Raw genomic sequence first — 19,488 nt, forward strand, 5'->3', positions numbered from 1 at the left:
AAAAAAAAAAAAAGATGGTTTAATTGAACTTATGGTTCCACATGGCTGGGGAAGTCTCACAATCATGGCGGAAGTCAAGGAGAAGCAAGTCACGTCTTACACGGATGGCAGCAGGCAAAGAGAGAATGACAGCCAAGCGAAAGGGGCTTCCCCTTATCAAACCATCAGATCTCATAAGGCTTACTCACTACCACAAGAACAGTATGGGGGAAACCGGTGCCATGATTCAATTATCTCCCACCAGGTGTCTCCCACAACAATGGGAATTATGGGAGACACAATTCAAGACGAGATTTTGGTGGGGACACAGCCAAACCACATCATTCCACCCCTGGCCCCTCCCAAATCTCACGTCCTCACATTTCAAAACCAATCATGCCTTCCTAACAGTCCCTCATTTCAGCATTAACTCAAAAATCCACAGTCCAAAGTCTCATCTGAGACAAGGCAAGTCCCTTCCACCTATGAGCCTGAAAAATCAAAAGCAAGCTAGTTACTTCCTAGATACAATGGGGGTACAGGTAATGGGTAAATACAGCCATTCCAAAGGGGAGAAATTGGCTAAAACAAAGAAGTTACAGGGCCCAAGCAAGCCTGAAATCCAGCAGGGCAGTCAAATTTTAAAGCTCTAAAATGATCTCCTTTGATTCCAGGTCACACTGATCCAAAAGGTGGGTTCCCATGGTCTTGGGCAGCTCCACCCCTGTGGTTTTACAAGGAATAGCTCCCGTCCTGGCTGCTTTCACAGGCTGGTGTTGAGTGTCTGCAATTTTTCCAGGTGCATGGTACAAGCTGCTGGTGGATCTACCATTCTGGGGTAGCTCTTCTCACAGCTCCACTAGGCAGTGCCCCAGCAGGGACTCTGTGTGAGGGCTCTGACCCGACATTTCCCTTCCCCATAGTCCTAGCAGAGGTTCTCCACGAAGGCCCCGCCCCTGAAGCAAACTTTTGCCTGGTCATCCAGGCATTTCCATACATCTGAAATCTAGGCAAACCTCAATTCTTGACTTCTGGACACCCACAGGCTCAATGCCACACAGAAGCTGCCAAGGCTTGGGCTTCCACCCTCTGAAGCAACAGCCTGAGCTGAGCCTTGGCCCCTTTTAGTTATAACTGGAGTGGCTGGGACACAGGGCAGCAAGTGCCTAGACTGCACACAGCACAGGAACCCTGGGCCTAGTCTACGAAACCATTTTCTCCAAGACCTCCAGGCCTGTGATGGAAGGGGTTGCCCTGAAGACCTCTAACATGCCCTGGAGACATTTTCCCCATTGTCTTGGGGATTAACATTCTCTCCTGCAAATTTCTGCAGTCTGCATGAATTTCTCCTCAGATAATGGGTGTTTCTTCTCTATCAGACTGTCAGGCTGCAAATTCTGTGAACTTTCATGCTCTGCTTCCCTTATAAAACTGAATGCCTTTAACAGCACCCAAGTCACCTCTTGAATGCTTTGCTGCTTAGAAATTTCTTCCAACAGACACCCTAAATCATCCCTCTCAAGTTCAAAGTTCCACAAATCTCTATTGCAGGGGCAAAATGCCACCAGTTTCTTTGATAAAACAACAAGAGTCACCTTTGCTCCAGTTCCCCAGTTCCTCATCTCTATCTGAGGCCACCTTAGCGTGAACCTTATTTTCCATATCGCTATCACTACTTTGGGCAAAGCCATTCAACAAGTCTCTAGGAAGTTCCAAATTTTCCCACACCTTCCTGTGTTCTTCTGGGCCTTTCAAACTGTTCCAATCTCTGCCTGTTACCCAGTTCTAAAGTCACTTACATATTTTTGGGTATCTTCAGCAGCACCCCACTCTACCGGTACCAATTTACTGTATCAGTCCGTTTTCACACTGATGATAAAGACACACCCGAGACTGGAAAAAAAAGAGGTTTAATTGGGCTTACAATTCCACATGGCTGGGGAGGCCTCAGAATCATGGTGGAGGGTGAAAGGCACTTCTCACATGGTGCCAGCAAGAGAAAATAAGGAGGAGGCAAAAACAGAAACCCCTGATAAACCCAACAGATCTCGTAAGACTTATTTGTTACCACGAGAACAGTATGAGGGAAACTGCTGCCATGTTTCAGTTATCTCCCACCAGGTCCCTCCCACAATAATGGGAGTTATGGGACATACAATTCAAGATGACATTTGGGTGGCAACACAGCCAAACTACATCATAAACTTACATAAATCTTACCACAAACTTAGGTTCACAGCAGCAGTATTCATAAGAGCCACAAAGTAGAAACAAGTTAAATGTCCACCAACTGATAAATGAGTAAACAAAATAAAGTACAGCCACCCTCAGCATCTGTGGAAGGTTGGTTCCAGGGCCCCCTGCGGATATTGAAATCTGAGGATGCTCAAGTCCCTGAAATAAAATGGCATAGTCATTTTCGTATAATCTGTGCATATCATCTTATGTATCTCTACATGACTTATAATACCTAATACAATGTAAATGCTAGGTAAATCATTGTTATACTGTTTTGTTTAGAGAATAATGACAAGAAGAAAAAGTCTGTACATGTTCAGCACAGATACAACCATCACAGGCCTAACCACAATTTCAATTTGCAGTTGGTTGAACCTTAGGTGCAAAACCCTTATACAAGGAGGGCAAACACTCACTCTCTCTCATACATATACATATACATATACATATACATATACATATACATATAGTGCCGAAGGCCTGTGGGTTGTGACCAACTCAGCATTCCACTGGAGGTTATATGATCAAATAGCAAACTGTTCACTATGAATGCAGGATGTGGGCAAACTCACAACTGTGCCTGCCACCAGAAGGTTTGCTGATAGCAATAACTCCCTGGCGCCGTGCTCCCTGAGGTTATCTACTGGAACATCTGGAGACTACTGTTCAGAGAATGCAGCTGTGCAGGCCTGCACTAAGTCAAGCAGCTGACTGACAAATACCCCCTTCTCCCTATCTCCTTTACTCAATAAATACTATAAATATTATACTACAAATACTATACTCAATAAAGGGCTATAGAAGCTCAGGGTCCTTGTTCACTAAAAGCAAGGAGACCCCTGACCCCGTCTTCCAAATAGATTCTTTTGTCTTTGTCTTATTCTTGCGTTCGTCCTCCTTTGTTCACTCCAACAGGGATTGGGGCTGTGGCATATATATATATATAGTCATATATATGTCTCATATATAGTCATATATAGTCATATATATGTCTCATAGTCATATATGTCATATATGTCTCATAGTCATATATAGCCTCATATATATATATCTCCATTCAATGGAATATTATTTGCAATAAAGGACATACTATACATGCTACAATGTAGATGAATCCCGAAAACATATGCTAAGTAAAAGAAGCCAGTCATGAACTATCATATGAGATACTATTTATATGAAATGTTCAGAATAGGCAAATGACACAGAAATTTCATTAGTGGTTTCCTGGGCCTGGGTGGAGGCTAAGAATGCGGAGTGAATGCCAAAGGGTAAGGGGTTTCTATATGGGGTGAAGGGAATATTCTGAAACTAGGTTGGAGTGATGGTTGTACAATGTATTAAAACCCACTGAAATGCTCACTTTAAATGGCTGAATTATAATGGTATATAAAATACGTATCAATAAAGCTATTAAAAAATAGGGAATAAAGGAAGGGACCGCACCCCCTCTTGTCTGGTCAGCTGTCACTTTGCCACCTCCGTCTCTTCTTGGTCCCCCTTCCCTTATGCCTGAATCCCCCCATCAATCACCAACTTCCTCTTTCTCCCTCTTCTATTGCTGTGGTTCTGCAGACAGAACTAACCTCACATGGAATGCTCAATCAAGGTTCAGCTGAGTGATGTCCCTGAAACTGAAAAGTTTGCCTCTGTCCCTTCAGAAAGCTTAAGCAGGGCCGGGTGTAGTGGCACATGCCTGTAATCCCAAAATTTTGGGAGGCTGAGATGGGCAGATCACTTGAGGTCAGGAGTGACCAGCCTGGCCAACATGGTGAAACCCCCATCTCTACTAAAAATCCAAAAAACTTAGCAGGGCATGGTGGCACAAGCCTGCAAACCCAGCTACTCAGAAGGCTGAGGCAGGAGAATCGCTTGAACCCAGGAGGTGGAGAGTGCAGTGAGCTGAGATTGTGCTACTGTACTCCAGCCTGAGCAACAAAGTGAGACTCCATCTCAAAAAAAAAAAAAAAAAAAAAGCTTAAGCAATGAAATGACAGAATATGTGTCAAATGTTCTAAAGCTACTGGGGCAGGGGAAGATAATGAATAGGTATTAAATGCTCCTTATGTTTCAGGCACATCACTACCATGTACTTCAGCCAGTAGGCAGTTATTCCTGTGCTCACTACATGTTCAACAAATACTTACTGAGCATTTATTATAAGCTGGGCTGCGTTCCAGATGTTGGTCATATTGTAGTGAACCAAATGGACAAAAAGACAAAACATTTCTTACTCATGGGGCTTACTGACAAAACAATAAAATTAATGACTTCAACCTAAAGCACGCTGACAGGTGATAAACACGTGGAGAAAAAGCAGGAAGTGATGAGCAGGGAGTGCGGTGCAGGAGGGAGGCTGCAACTTCAGATATGGTAGCCAGGCAACAGCTCCCTGATGTACCCTTTGAGCAAAGATGAGGAGGAGGAGGGCAGGACGCATCTCAAGCATGCCTGGGTCGGAGGTGGCTGGGTGCCAAGGGGGCTGGGTGCAGAAGTCCCGAGGCAGGTGTGTGTCTGGTACTTTCAGGGAACAAAGTGGCTGCAGCATGACACTGAGTAGAGTGGAGGCAGCTGGACAGAGATGAAAGGGAGGCTTAATCTTGCTGAGCCCCGTCAGTCACGTAAGGGCTTTGTGTTTTCCTCTGAGGAAGATGGGAACCACTATAGGTTCTGAATAGAGGAGAGTGCAAAGTGAGAAAAAAGAGCAGGACCAAGCTCCTTCAGCTCTGGGTCATGACTGATTTTTCTACACATGAACATCTGACCCCAAAGGAACTGGGGCCTCCAAAATTGAAAGAGGAGACTGAGTTAGAGGGTGTGTGGCCTTAAACAGAAAGGCGATGAAGCTAGGGTGGGAAAAGCTATTCATACTGTCCTGTCACATCCCATCGGAAGCAAGAAAGCCGACCTGCACATTAAGACCCCAGAGTCACAGCAGCGTGCAAAGGTGAGAGAAGCAGCCAGAAGGAAGAGAAACCTACAGTGGGCCTCATTCTACAGACTGATGTCCTTCCAGACCTACAGGACAAGGGGTAAGTGGGACCTGCCTGGACCTTCCAATATCTCCTTCTGCCTTGGCCTCTGGCTTTCTCATCCTTCCAACAGAAGATCCCAGTTCAAACTGGCGGTGAGCTTTTCGTGTTGTCAAGGTACCACCTGGGACTAAAGTGGGTGCTATGCATGGTTCTCAGTATCAGCCAGCTTGGGTGACTCCTGAAGAAGGGCAGGGCCTCGTGGAGGGGCAGCTGGATGCCAAGGCCTTTCTGCCCACTTCACCACAGGTCTGGCTTCCCCCAGCTGCTGCGGGAACACCACAAAGGCCTCTACATAACTCAGCAAGGTGCGAATCAATTACCTCGCTCCCTTTCCAATTTCCTCATGTGGCAGTATCCATAGGAGAGCTTTCAGCATATTCTACAAGGCTAAAAAATACACTTAGTGATCCTAAGTTATTGTTGTGAAATACTTGCTTCGGGTGAAGTCGGTTTGGGTGTCTGAAGGGTCTGCAGGCTCTCTGTCCACAGCAGGCTGCAGTGCTACTCCGTGTGGGAAGCAGGGCCAGGACTAACTGCTCTTCCTCCCCCATCGCCTCCTGAGCAGCATGCCAAGATGCCAAACACATGCCCAGTGAAAATAAGAGGTTAATGAATGCATCTCTGTCAACTCTAGGCCGGACTTGTCCTGAATGACTACTTCTAACTCTAGGGAACATGAGGAGGGAAGAACAATCCTACAAGAGTCTTGCTCAAGGCACACATCTCTATGCCCTCTGCCCACAAGCATGCAGCTGGGCTGAGCCTCGGCAGACAGCAGTGACCAGGGGATAGGCTGCAGCGCTGCACCCACCACGAAGGCCTCCAAGGCTGCTCCTCTCCAGCTGCAACCAACAAGACCCCCACGCAAACTGGCATCCTGGCCAACACCAGTCTATTTCATAGGACAAATGAAGATTTCAATAGTTATAATTATTCACAAGAAAAGTGCCAGTCCTACATTACTCCAAAGAAATGAACTTATCAGCCGTGTCATCTTTGGTGAGTGATGCAGAGGGCAGTGAGGGATGCCTGTTAGATGTTCTCTCAAGGCAGACAGTGGGTGAGCTGTGGGGTTTAAATGCTGGCCCTGTCCTCCACAGGACATGAACATCCTTCAAGCTAAATAATAACCCCGACCAGGAGGGCACTATCATTCACAGCCAGGCCATATTTTTCTCAGGAATTAAAGGCAGAAAAAATCCCCACCCCCTTCCATCTACAGCAACTTCAAAATAAACCCTTCCTCATGGCATGTAGTCCAGTACTAATTTTATCTATGGTTTCATCTGCTTTTCTTACTCGTCTTTTCCCTTCACTCAATTTCCCTACATAAAAATCTCAACCCTGTTGCCCTGTTGTGTGTTTTGGTTAGAACTTGAAATCCCTTTGAGGAACAAAGCTGGGCAATACATATATTTCTCAATTATGACATAGGAACCTGCAATCATTCCTAATCATCTAATGATTATTTGATTTTTCTATTATCCTTCAGGCTGCGAGTTCAATGAGAAGGAATGAACAAATGGATGAACGGATGAATGAATGAGCAAACAAGCCAACAGGGTTTCTGTTCAGTTAGTCTCAGAGCATACAGCTCTTCATGTGGCGGAGACACAAAGAGTCCTTCGGTCGCCTGTAAGGCTTCTACTAGACAATTGTCTCTTCTCAGAAACTACAGGAAATGGTATTCTGATCTCCAGGATAGCTCATGCACAGGTAAACCTAATTTCTCATCTAAGTTACACACAATGTAAAAGGTCAGTGACAAAAAGGGTTCCATTGTTAAATCTATTTCCCAAGTGAGATTTGACCTAAATAGTGTATAACATTTTAAGAATCCAAGAATACTTTTTCTTTTGAGACAGGGTCTCACTCTGCCCCTCAGGCTGGAGTGCAGTGGCATGATCACAGCTCACTGCTGCCTCACCTCCTGGGCTTAAGTGATCCTTTCACCTCAGCCTCCCAAGTAGCTGGGACCACAAGCACGTGCCACCATGCCCAGCTGACTTTTAAGTTTTGTACAGTCGAGGTTTCACTATGTTGTCCAGACTGATCTCAAACTCCTGGGCTCAAGCGATCCTCCCGCCTTGGCCTCCTAAAGTGCTGAAATTACTGATGTGAGCCATGGAGCCCAGCCATAAAAATAAATTTTTATTTTTTCTTGAGTCTTAAAATATACATTACCTCCACACTGTCTCTGAATATCCTGCAGACATATTTACTCAAAAGTCACAGAACAGAAGCTAAGAACATACACACTCCTTCCAAGTGTTCATGTAAGATGAATGTTTATTCATCATATCTTACTAATATTATTACAATCTTTGTAGGGAATCAACACCAGGAAACCTAGACGTTTATAGGGAGTACCTTGGCCATTTGATCACTCCCTTAGTCCTACTGTTTTACTTACCTGCATTTTTAATTTCAGCATTTATTGGATTTGAATGTGATTTCACAAATGACTTTAGGTGGGGGCTATGGAACAATCTTCACACCCTCTTCTGGGATATCTATCCTCTATTCTCCCAGGAGAATGACAACACTGAAGCTTATGCCACAGTGTCCACAGGGTAACCTGGTGAGGATTCCCTGCTCAAACCCCACTCCGCTGAGTGACAGGAATGGGCCCTGAACCACCCCGGCTGGGGCTGGGTGTGGCCATCCTGAGGGCACTTACCAGGGTGACGATGGCACATTCAGCCGTCAGCTGAGCAGCACTGAACAGTGTCCGAACGAACCGGTAAATCTGCTTCTGCTCTGGGTTGTGTTTGTCATAATCTGGTGGCACTTCGGATTTCTGGGGAAGAAAATATTTTCAGATGACTGCTCTCCCGATCAGAGCAAAAAAGAATTAAATCATCTCATGAAACACAAGGAGGAGGAGATTACCGAAAGAGGGTGAAGGTTTTCATCAAAAATATCTAAGAGCATCCTTCCATCTGGGTCCCTGGTAGGGAAAACAATAGAAAATGAAACTTACTTTCTGCAAGAATGTCATTCAAATAAAACAAAAATACATTTTAATTCAACGACTTTTTTTTTTTTTTTTTTGATACGGAGTCTCACTCTGTGGTCCAGGCTGGAGTGCAGCAGTGCCACCTCAGCTCAGTGTAACCTCCACCTCCTGGGTTCAAGCGATTCTTCTGCCTCAGCCTTCCAAGTAGCTAGGATTACAGGTGCCCTGCCACCATGCCCGGCTAATTTTTTTTTTTGTATTTTTAGTAGAGACAAGGTTTCACCATGTTGGCCAGGCTGGTCTCGAACTCCTGACCTCAAGAGACCTACCTGCTTTGGCCTCTCAAAGTTCTGGGATTACAGGTGTGAGCCACTGTACCCAATCAACTCGACTATTTCAAGAAACACAAGTCAGTGCTAAACTGTTATTCATGAATAATGATTTTTCTTGGGTGCAATACTTAATCACTTTTGATTAAAATAGCCCAAAGAAATAAACGTTATAAACCACACTTAGCTAAATTAAGTAAAAATTTAATTTTAATGCTCTGAGTTTTCAAATGAACCAAATCTAGGCAAATGACTTAAATTTGACATCTTATTTCCAAGCAAAGGTTGATGGATCTGCTTAAGCCATTACCATATTGTGGGTGATAGGAAAGAAGTGCCAGGGTAAGAATGAATACTCAATGTATCCTAGAGATCAGTCTTATTATTCACAACATGTAACGTCATTACTTCATTAAGTTTCACAATTTTACACTGAAAAACAAAAGGTGACAGATAAAAAGTCTTTAGTCAATAACCTGTAAGTGAATAGTTGGCTATTAACAGGCTGGTACGTGCACAGAACCACTTAATGAGGTAGCTTTCACTGTGAACACAGTGCCATGGGCCGCTGGGCTTTGTGGGGACCCTCTGTACCTCACCTGTGACAGCTCTGCTTTCATCTGTTACATGAAATTTAAGTTTTGCCTAAAAAATTTTCTGTAAACAACCAAACTTGGAAACAACAACTTTTGGCTAACTGCGTGTAATTTCCATAGTCTGTGCTTCAGTGTCAGGCTTCAGAACTCCAGAAGGCTACAGACCTGTCCCTAACATACACTCATCATTGCAAACATTACAATATCTGCTTTAGAAATTTAGCATCTGTGTAAAAATAAAAGAGAAAGAGCTTAACAAAACAGCTCAATTTTCATTCCTACATTTGCACAACAGCAATTATTATTTTTTTTTGAGACGGAATCTCGCTCTGTCACCAGGCTGGAGTGCAGTGGCGCAATCTCAGCTCACTGCAATCTCCACCTCCCAGGTTCAAGCGATTCTCCTACCTCAGTCTCCTTGTAGAGGCTGCCTCAATATCCCCTGTAGCTGGGATTATGAGTGCATGCCACCACGCCCAGCCGATTTTTGTACTTTTAGGAGAGACGGAGTTTCACCACGTTGGCCAGGATGGTCTCGATCTCCAGATCTTGTGATCCGCTTGCCTCGGCCTCCCAAAGTGCTGGCATTACAGGCACGAGCCACCGCGCTCGGTCACAGCAATTATTTTTAAAGCTCTGGGCATTCACACCTATGCTCATTTACATTTGCCTGTATGAACACAGGCAGCAGAGACACAGATCAATCCAAACGAAAGAAAGGTTCAACCCAGCAGGGAGTCTGTGAGCAAAAAGCAGCTTCTGGGTGCACGTGGCTACACTCTGACACCAACCCTGGCTACAAAGAATCAGCGGATTCCCTCATTTTATTTACTGAGTTTTCAAATAAACCAAATCTTGAATCTCTATGAGGCATTCAAGATGCCACACAAGAGACAGAGTCTGGCCCAGGACCCCATTCCTCAGCAGTTGAGACCCATTCAATTTTGCTGAAGAACGAGGGCCCCTGAAAGCATCCAGTACTCTAGAGAAACATTTGCCTGAAGTAATTTTTAAAATGAGAACAGAGTCTAAAAATACAAATGAGAGTTAAGAGCTCAAGCTAAGAAGACTCAGGAAAGGGAATTCTGGAGAATCCTCTGAGAAGCAGACTGTTTCCTTATTTGCACTAAAAGCTATGTGTCCCAGCTGAACAGCACCACACCACCTTTATCAAGCTAACAGGTCTATCACCAGCACCAAAGGCCAGCCTAGCATGACAGCGAGGAGCAGGCGTGCAGATGGACATGCCTCCTCATATCTAGAGACATGCAGGTGGCTATTTGTATATTAATCATGCTTGTTTACAATGCTCAATTTTTCAGTTAGACTTTCTCTACTTCCACTCACTTACTTTTGGTGCAATTTATCACCATTAATCTAGGAGAGCAATATGATTAGTGGTCTGAGTGCTAGATTGCATTCATTTCCCAATTCCCCAGTTTACTAGTTGTATCATCTTAGTCAAATTAATCTCTCTGTGCCTCTAATTTCTTTATCTGTAAAATGAAAATACCAGCATCACCTTAAGGAGTTGTTATTAAAGCATGTAAAGAACTGACTAGAGGAGTCAGAGTAGGCACTTCACAAAGCCAACTCTTACTATTATCAGCTCTGGCTACATTCACTTCAGGATCCATCACAGTTTAAGTACTAAGAAATAGAGATTCTAATGCAAAATTGTCTTGAAAGCACAACTGAGCTTCATCAATGGAATTACACTGTTTCTTAAGCTTTACAGATTTAAAAAGTTTGAACTAGTATAAAAACAGGCAACAAAATCTACACTTTCATTGATAACATTACTCTAATTCAAGATTTAGGGTTCCAAAGTTGTATTGTTTAGTAAGTTCTTAAATCCAAAATTCTCAAGCACCATAAAGAACCATGAATCACAATTACAGTATGGAAATAGATGATCACAGAGAATTCCTTTCTAGGTGTCTCCTTCTGGATATTCGTGTTTTCTCCAATACTGTTCATTAGAAGCTGTCATCCAACCTGCCTTGCACTGACTAACCACGCTTTGTAAACAGATACAAGGTGTGGGGCTCCCACTGGCTGCGCTCTGCACTTAGCATGTGGTGGCTCTGCTTGTTCCCAAACTAGTTCACACCAGCTGCACCCAGCAGACTCATGTAACATACATGATTGTCACATTATGCATGAAATATGACTACCATGAGAGTGGCTATGTCCTCATGAAAACTAAGGAGGATGCTTTGGAAAAGATTCGATAAAAGGAAATCACTAAAAATAAATTTGCTGTAGATAAGGTGTGGTCAAAACTGGAAAGATTTTATACTCATCTGTTATGCAACTGTCCTCAAGCTTTCTCACTACTGACAAAAAAAACTTGGAAAGGATGAATTAATTATAGCTGTGGCTTATGAAAGAAATAAATTTTGGTTCTCCAATCAATGTCCTGTGCTTGAAGCAAATGTCTTGAAGCTGCATTTTAAAAAATTGGCAAATGAATGTATTCTTACATGTTTTATGTTGAAATAAAATGTGTAAGGTAGATTTTTTTTTCACTCCGTTTTAACTGACTTTTAAAATTAACCAACTATTGCCAGATACACTTACATCAGAGAGGGCTTCTACATTAAAATAGTTTATGCCTGCTAAATTTACACCAGAATTGCCTTTAGTGAATTCAAACTATAAATTAAACATTTTTTCATGTTAAAGTTGCACCCAGTGAACTTTTAAAATGACATTTTACAAAAGATAGAATGTTTAAATAAATTTTACAGAAAATAAAGAACAAAAAGGAAGCCAAACATCGTTGAGAAGCTTTGTCTGTTTTGCTGGTTTCAACCACACTCATTTGGTTTCCTCTGATTCGAAAGCAGTTCAGCACTTACCTGGGAAGTTTTAGCAAATTATACTACCTTTAGAAATTCTATGAAAATATGAGTTAAGAATGTATAATTCAAAGGTTTAGGCAACTAAAATATGAAAAAAAAGGAACAACATAATAGAAGATAATGTATGATGTTTTTAGCACACAACCATCCACATACCTGTTTTTGATGTGATAATATATTGCAAGAGCGACACTGTGAAAATAAAATGCAGAGGTTCAGTGTCCATGAGCATATTCAAGACCTTACACATTACCTGGCCACAGTCTGAACATAAATATTTAAACAGAAGTCAAAGCCTAACAATCTTTCTGAACAGTCTCATTTCATTCACAATACTGATCAGGGAAATGTCCTCTTCTGAGTAAATCAATCTGGCACTCATTCCCAGGAATAATATTACATCTCTTCTAGAAACAAAAGAACTTCAAGCGATAGTTAGAAGCAAACTGTTCTTTCTATTCAGAGATTTTCAGCTTTTCTCACTTGTATTTACAAAAAAACAAAAAAACAAAAAAAACACTATGTAAAACATTGGTGGTATAAAGAAAACACCTTTAGAAATCTCCAACTCGTAACCTACTAGTTTAGAAAATTCATGGTTTCTTTATAACTACCAGAAAAATGTGAATGTCACCCAAGAAGTTTGCTATTTTTCCCTTAATAACCTCTGGGCAATCTGCTCAAGTTATTCATTCACTTGCTGAAATGGTACTGTAACTTTTATTTGCAGCACTACTTAAAATTTTATTTTACATTTTAAAAGGTCTGAATTTAATGAACAACTACATTCCCTTTCTCTGAACTTCTTTTCTAAAATAATTTTTTTTCTGACTAGAAAATATATTCATTATAGAAATTTTGGAGAACATATTTAGAAAATACAACTATTGGCTTAAGATATATAGCTTTCTATAAATTATGTGTGTAAGGAGACAGGTTTGCATCCTACTTTTAACTTTTGTCATGTTAACTTTTTTATCATTAAAAACATGATTTTAAATAGCTGATTATATTCCTTCATATGGTTGTCGAAAACTTAACTATTCCCCACTACTGAACATTTAGGTTGTTTCTAATACTTTGCAATTATAATTAACACCATAATGAACATCCCAATATTTGTGCAATATACAACTATATTATTTCCATAAGGATACATCCTGTAATTGGAATCACTTGACCTCAAGTCATTAACAATGATAAGGCTCTCAACACATATTGCCAAACATCTTCGCAGAAAGTCTACACCAGTGGACTCCCCAGCAGCGTCTGTTTCGACCAGCACTCACTGACACTGACCTGAATCTTATGACCAAGTGGTCTCCCAACTGGACAGCTGAAAAAAAAAAAGTTTTCCTTTTTCTACCAGTGTTTCTTTAAACTCCTATCAAGTTGGCAGGGTTATTCATGTTCTGGACAATTTTTTAAAATTTCCTCTTTCAAAATCTGTCTATATACTTCCACTATTTTTGTTTTACATTAAAATTTATTGAGGAGGCCAAAAATTATTTTTAAGCTTCTAAGAACATAGGTAACTGTTTGCAGCAGACAGTGTTCTGATCCTCTCAGGGTACTGACTTGGCCCAAACATTTCCGCTTACTCAGCCACAATGGCTTAGAGACATGAGCATGCACCTTGGATTCCAAAGCACTCAGATGTTCCCTGTGACTTAACATGACAGTAGCTAATCTCACTCTCTTATATTATTCTAAACCTCTCCCTTTCCAGAGCTCTTCGTTTAAATGACTTCGGCCTAGTGTTGAAAGTACTCATGAGCAAATAAGTGCTAATACATCCTTTTTCTTCTAACATCTTGAAAAGCATTGAAGCTGATGAAGAAACTGTAACTGGGGTAAAAGGGCTTCAGAATTTATAAAAAGTAATAAGGTTTTCAAAGTGTTTTCACATATGTTAATAGTCCTGTAAGAAAAAAATAGATGTTATTGATTTTATTTTATAAATGGGAAAAACTCAGGTTCAGACAGTAGCTGTCAGGATTTCTGGCCTGTATAAGGCTGTGTGCCATTCCGTTTTGACCATGTAGCCTCTGGGAAAGGGAGGAATTAAGTTTTATTCATTTACTAGTCATGCTGTGATGACTGTTCTTCTAATCTAATGTTACATTTCAATGAAATGTTTCACATGATTAACGTCTTTGAGAAAGAAGATGTTCCTGCTTCCCCTGTGAGGGAGCATACAGCAGTAGAAATATCACTAGACTGAAGCCACATCAACCTGGGTTCTGAACCTGGCTCCTTCCTCTTTATTAGTGCTAATTCACCTCTCAGAGCTTTCATTTCCTCATTTATAAAATTAGAACAATACAATCCACATCGTGGAGTTGTAATTATGATCAAATAAAAAAAGTATATAAAAGCATGATCTTACATTAACTTTTAAAAGAAAAGTTACTATTATTGTTATTCCCCTAGTGTCTGGCTTCTGCTGAACGGGTGAGAACCTTCAGGGCCCCACGATTACTGTCTCCCAAGCTAAAGTCAAGATTGGATATTATCATGGCCTAAGACCTCCAGGAAAAGTAGAGCCACTCTGTAGGCCAATTTCCATTCAAGGTTATAGCCCAGGAAGTGAGACCACCAGGCTGAGGGTTCAGGTACGGTACAGCTCCATGGACTAGTTTAGCAGTCACCTGGAAGGAAGTGACTGCCCAAAGAGGCTGTCAGCTGACAACTGAATGAGGCCCAGGCTTGCAGCTTCACCCTACACACAGTCTCTCTTGTCAAACCTAAGGCTGGAATCACCCCAAAAACGGATCTCTGTGCCACTGTGCCCCCTTTTAATTAGGCAGTACGATGGCCTGAGACAGTGGGCCAAGTGGAAATGAAGGTCCTTTCATATCTTAGTGGCTCTAGAACGGTCTGCAATATTTCAACTGTTTGCAGCTGTGTCTTTTGTCAAATATGGCTGTTGGAAAAACCAGCCTCACCCGACTAGACCATGTCCAGTACTTTATGGTGTCCCCTGGTTCCTGGACTTTCTGTTCATTGACAACCTATCCTCTGGGAATTGTAGGTGTTTTAGAACCTTTTAGGTAGCCTTTTTTAAAAGACTCAAACCTGTGTAAGTCAGTGACATATTATCTATACAATGTTTTAGGCAATATGCAAGGCATTCACCCAAACAGCCAGGTCTCTGGCCATCAAGCCAAGGCAGTAGTGGGGCTCTGTGAGCTCCCCTGGAGGAAAGCCTGAAGGGTTCACTTAGGGCCTCTCTGGTGAAAGCAAACATGTCCTAGGACTCTGGGTCTAAGGGTATGTTCCAGAAAGATTTGTTGTAGGATAGTCTTTCATATTCCTAAACAAACAGTTAGCTTTTGGGGCTAACATTTGGGACCGCAGCATGTGTGGCCAGAGTTACCTTAGTTTTTCATAATCAACCATCATCCTTCAGGTGCTGTTACATTTTTGCATCAGCCACACACAGCTGTTGTATGGGTTCTGTGTAGGATGCACAATCCTCACTCACTTTCGTTTTTGAGTAGCTGCTGTTATCTTTCTGAGTCTTCCTGAGAGATGTGTATCTATAGAATCTATCTTGGGTGGGGTCATATACTGGCTGTCATCTGGCCTCCCCCTGGAGTGTGGCTCTTATCACCCTTGCCCAGGGATGGAATTTGTCTGCGTTCCTCTAAAGGCAGCTCCCAGGAGACTGTCTCTCCCTAAAATGTGTTTTGGGACTGAGATGCAGACCCACAGTGGGTAAGTGGAGCATGTCTAATTTGTAACAGGAGGCGTGCTCATCTCACAAAGGCAGGTGGATGGATCTCTGGATCCATATCTACGAGTCAGGGGCCCAGAAACTGTGAGGATCAGCAGGCATGGAGTACGCTCAGCCCTGGAGCCACCAGAGTCAAAACTATGTTTCGAGGGAACCAATGAATGGCACCACATTGAGGAGAACTTTGCTTTCTTGTCAGTGTAGAGGCTGCAGTGCTCACCACCTTCTGTCCTTGGGTTTTTTTCTAGAGGCAGTGTCCAGGGTTTAGGATTAACCCTAGTGGTGAACTGGTGGCTCTGGCTTTGGGGGTTTTTAAAAGTCTAAGGAGAATTGTACTGGGTTGTCTATTTTGTTTTTGGACCTGTCTTTAGAAGGTCTTGTCAAATTTGGCTCCTTGACACCCGTTTTGTTGGATCTCCCTTTTTTTCTGGTCTCTTTTCAGTTTCCCCTGTTTTTGCAGCACTCCTCACCTTAGCTGTGCCAGTCATTGTTTCTATTTCCCCTATTTCAGCCATGAAGCCCCATCCAAGGGACATAAGGTGGGAAACAGTGTCCTTCCATCCAGGTGGAGCAGTCTTGAGTGGCTTACCGTGCATGCTGGCAGTGAACGGGGTGCCATCCGGCCCCTGGAAAGCAGGGGCATAGACCGCCACCCTCAGTGTCAATCTGTGCAACAAAGCCTGTATCTTGTTTATAAGGTTCTATGGTGAAGGACCCCCAGGCATATCTCCTTTGCAGGGCCAGAATGATCCTGTCTCTCAGGGAACAGCCCAGGAGCCAAGAAGGTGCTGTCTGACGGAGGAGGGCTGTGACATTGCTAATCTTTTCTGCCTCACCTCCAGACAGAACCACCCATTGGTGTCTACCCTACCAGACAAGTGCCTAAGGCCTCCTTTAGTTTCTGCCCAGAGTGGCTAACCAGATCAATTAACCCTGGTGAGCCACAGAGTTAACTGGCTCTTACCACCCTTATCAAATCCAAGTTAACCAGGCCAGAGAGTGGTCAAGGCACTCTGATTTTCAGTTAGGACACAGAAAGAACTCAGGGGACCTGGGGGACCCTGAGTGCCCAGCTTCAGAGGCTTGGTCAGCTCGGCCAAGTCCTCAGAAAATGGTGCAGTTTCACCAAGGAAGGGCCGGAGCCCTAACAAAGAACAGAACATTTGGACTATAGGGTTTGCTCAGCGGCTTTTGCCACTTAGCTGGGGAGGAAGTAAATGCTATTTTCTTGCACAAGAAAACAAAATGGATTTGTGAATTTTGGCACTGCATTTGTCTTACTTCTTACCCAGAGCTAAATTAGCAACGTACATGACAATCCTAAAACCTCTGAAGGGCAAGAAGGCATGGGTTCTAGCAGCACAGAGGGGCTGAGCCATAGACAGGGCTGTGATGGGCATTAGCGCTTCCCTGGCCCTGGAGGCCAAGGACCCTGATGGTGCGGCCAAGTGCGCAAAGGGGCTCCCCAGCACCCTCCACTCTTTTCTTTGATCATCATCTTATGCTTGTCAGAGGATTTGGTGGGGAGGGTTTGGCTGCAGAGGCACAAAGTGTGGCTGACAAACTCTAAATTCATACCACAGCTGTTGGCATTTAGGGGAAAAATAGGAAAATCAACTTCTCAAAATAAAAAATTATGTCTACAGAAAGAGTGAGCACTGAAAGAATACCCAACCTTTTTTTTCTTTTTTTTTTTTTTTGAGACGGAGTCTCGCTCTGTCACCCGGGCTGGAGTGCAGTGGCCGGATCTCAGCTCACTGCAAGCTCCGCCTCCCGAGTTTACGCCATTCTCCTGCCTCAGCCTCCCGAGTAGCTGGGACTACAGGCGCCCGCCACCTCGCCCGGCTAGTTTTTTGTAGCTTTTTTAGTAGAGACGGGGTTTCACCGTGTTAGCCAGGATGGTCTCGATCTCCTGACCTCGTGATCCGCCCGTCTCGGCCTCCCAAAGTGCTGGGATTACAGGGTTGAGCCACCGCACCTGGCCCAGACAACACATTTCTAACTTAGAAGGTAAAAAGTTAGTGGAGTTATGCCAGGATGGCTTCAATAAAAAGTGCAAGGGTAGAAAGCATGAACAAAAATCAAAAATACATTTTAAGTTATCTACATTTAAAATACTTTAAAATTCTGGTCCTTTAATGTAAATATGTAAAAATATTTCAAATACCCCACATTTAACTACCAAAATCATTTTTTGAAAAGATTTCCTGAATTATCAGTGCTACCCCCACTCCCACCCATCCAATCTTATCACTCTCAGACCCCACAACCAACCAGCTTAGCTGTCAGGTTAAGGAACAGAAAAAGCATTCAGTTAAGTTTAAAAAAACAAAGAAAGAAAAAACCATCCATATACCCACCATTTAATTGTATACTTGAGGTTTGGTTGACTGACTGTGCTATCATCTAGGAAAATGGTGGAGCAGGAACTGTATTTCCTTGCTATTTGTCCTGGAGGATGCTAGAAAACAACAGCAACAAGATTAACATCACCCCCTTAACTTGAGATAAGACCACAGAGGAAAAATGTCTTAGGAAGAAAATGTCAACATTACCACCAAGAACAGTACAAAAACACTTTATTCATAAAATGAACTTCCTTGCTCTTCCATATATAAAAGTCACCAGGACCATGCCTAGTCCCTAACTTCCTGCATCAGGAGAACAGTAAACTCTTGCAATCAAGCATCAAAAAGTATGTTTCAGAGTCCACAAAAATCACCTGCCCCATGGCTTATATGAAACATGGGATCTACTACACTAACAAAAGCCTGCAATTTAGATGGTGGCCTGGTTTTATGCATAAGATCAAGACAAGTGTCCACTGTACCCACTTTCCTTACTCTTGAAATACAGTTGATTTAGGGGCCATGGAAAATGCAACCAATGTTAATTTAGAATCTCCTGATTAATCTGCTTGAATTTCAGCAGGTAAAGTTATAATGAAAAAATACTGCTTTGTTAAGGACAAAATAAGTTTTAAAGGGGAAGATTATCTGATACTTTTGAAAATACAACCAATGAATGACCTTTAGGTAGTTCTTTGTGGGGTCTTATGACAGGTTCTTTCATAATTGTACAAGTGCTGGGCTCTTTGGAGAACTTTAGAACAGAATTTCTTCTAGAAGGTACTGGTGAAGTAAATAGAATTTATAGCACACACTGATAACACCTAGCTGAACACTAAATAGATTTCTGGCAACAATCAGGCAATATGATAAGTACACATCAATCTGGATAGCTCCTGATCAAAAGCAAACTAGAAAAAAAATTAAACTATGCAAACAAGTTTCCACGTGCCTGATGCTATGTTGAATGTCTGAGTGTCATTTTCAGCAACAAAAAAACCAACAATTCCTTGGGGATCCCAATATCGTATGCCTGACCTGGCTGCCTGCAACATACCCTGGTATACACAGTTCACGAATTTAGTAAAGGAAGCCTCAATGTTAGAGACCAAATGCCCTGTTCAATATCTTAAAGTTTATTTCCCATTTAATAAGATTTCCTCAGTAATAAAGTAAGGAAAATGTGAGGCAGCCTGAGAAATATATAAACAACGTTATAAACAGAATCTCTTCTCAAAACTAGATAAATTATACTAGTTACTTCTTTGGGGTTCCAATTTCTTAAATCACAGTTAGACAGCACTGCGCTGCTGAAGCATCCTAACCCCCAGAGCCCCAGTCTCACATCAACGGCACCCGGGTCAGAAGGAAAGAACCACAACCAGGAAATTCAGAAGC

The 19,488-nt window shown here is 42.5% G+C and overlaps 1 protein-coding gene across 5 annotated transcripts in view; it reads right to left on the minus strand.

The window, feature by feature from the left end:
* The window catches only part of CCNY (cyclin Y), a 319,561-nt gene that overhangs the window by 35,857 nt on the left and 264,216 nt on the right, over positions 1-19,488 (minus strand). For 4 of the 5 annotated variants that reach the window (XM_011956158.1, XM_011956157.1, XM_011956156.1 and 1 more), the window contains 4 exons: positions 18,103-18,203; positions 12,160-12,195; positions 8,145-8,202; positions 7,933-8,052 (listed from right to left, as the gene is read on the minus strand). In XM_011956158.1, the coding sequence (XP_011811548.1) occupies positions 7,933-8,052; positions 8,145-8,202; positions 12,160-12,195; positions 18,103-18,203 (315 nt within the window). The remainder of the gene's footprint in view (positions 1-7,932; positions 8,053-8,144; positions 8,203-12,159; positions 12,196-18,102; positions 18,204-19,488) is intronic. The other variant, XM_011956159.1, reaches the window with a different exon arrangement.

The sequence above is a fragment of the Colobus angolensis genome, unplaced genomic scaffold (assembly GCF_000951035.1).
Source record: "Colobus angolensis palliatus isolate OR3802 unplaced genomic scaffold, Cang.pa_1.0 Scaffold41, whole genome shotgun sequence".
NCBI lineage: Eukaryota > Metazoa > Chordata > Mammalia > Primates > Cercopithecidae > Colobus > Colobus angolensis.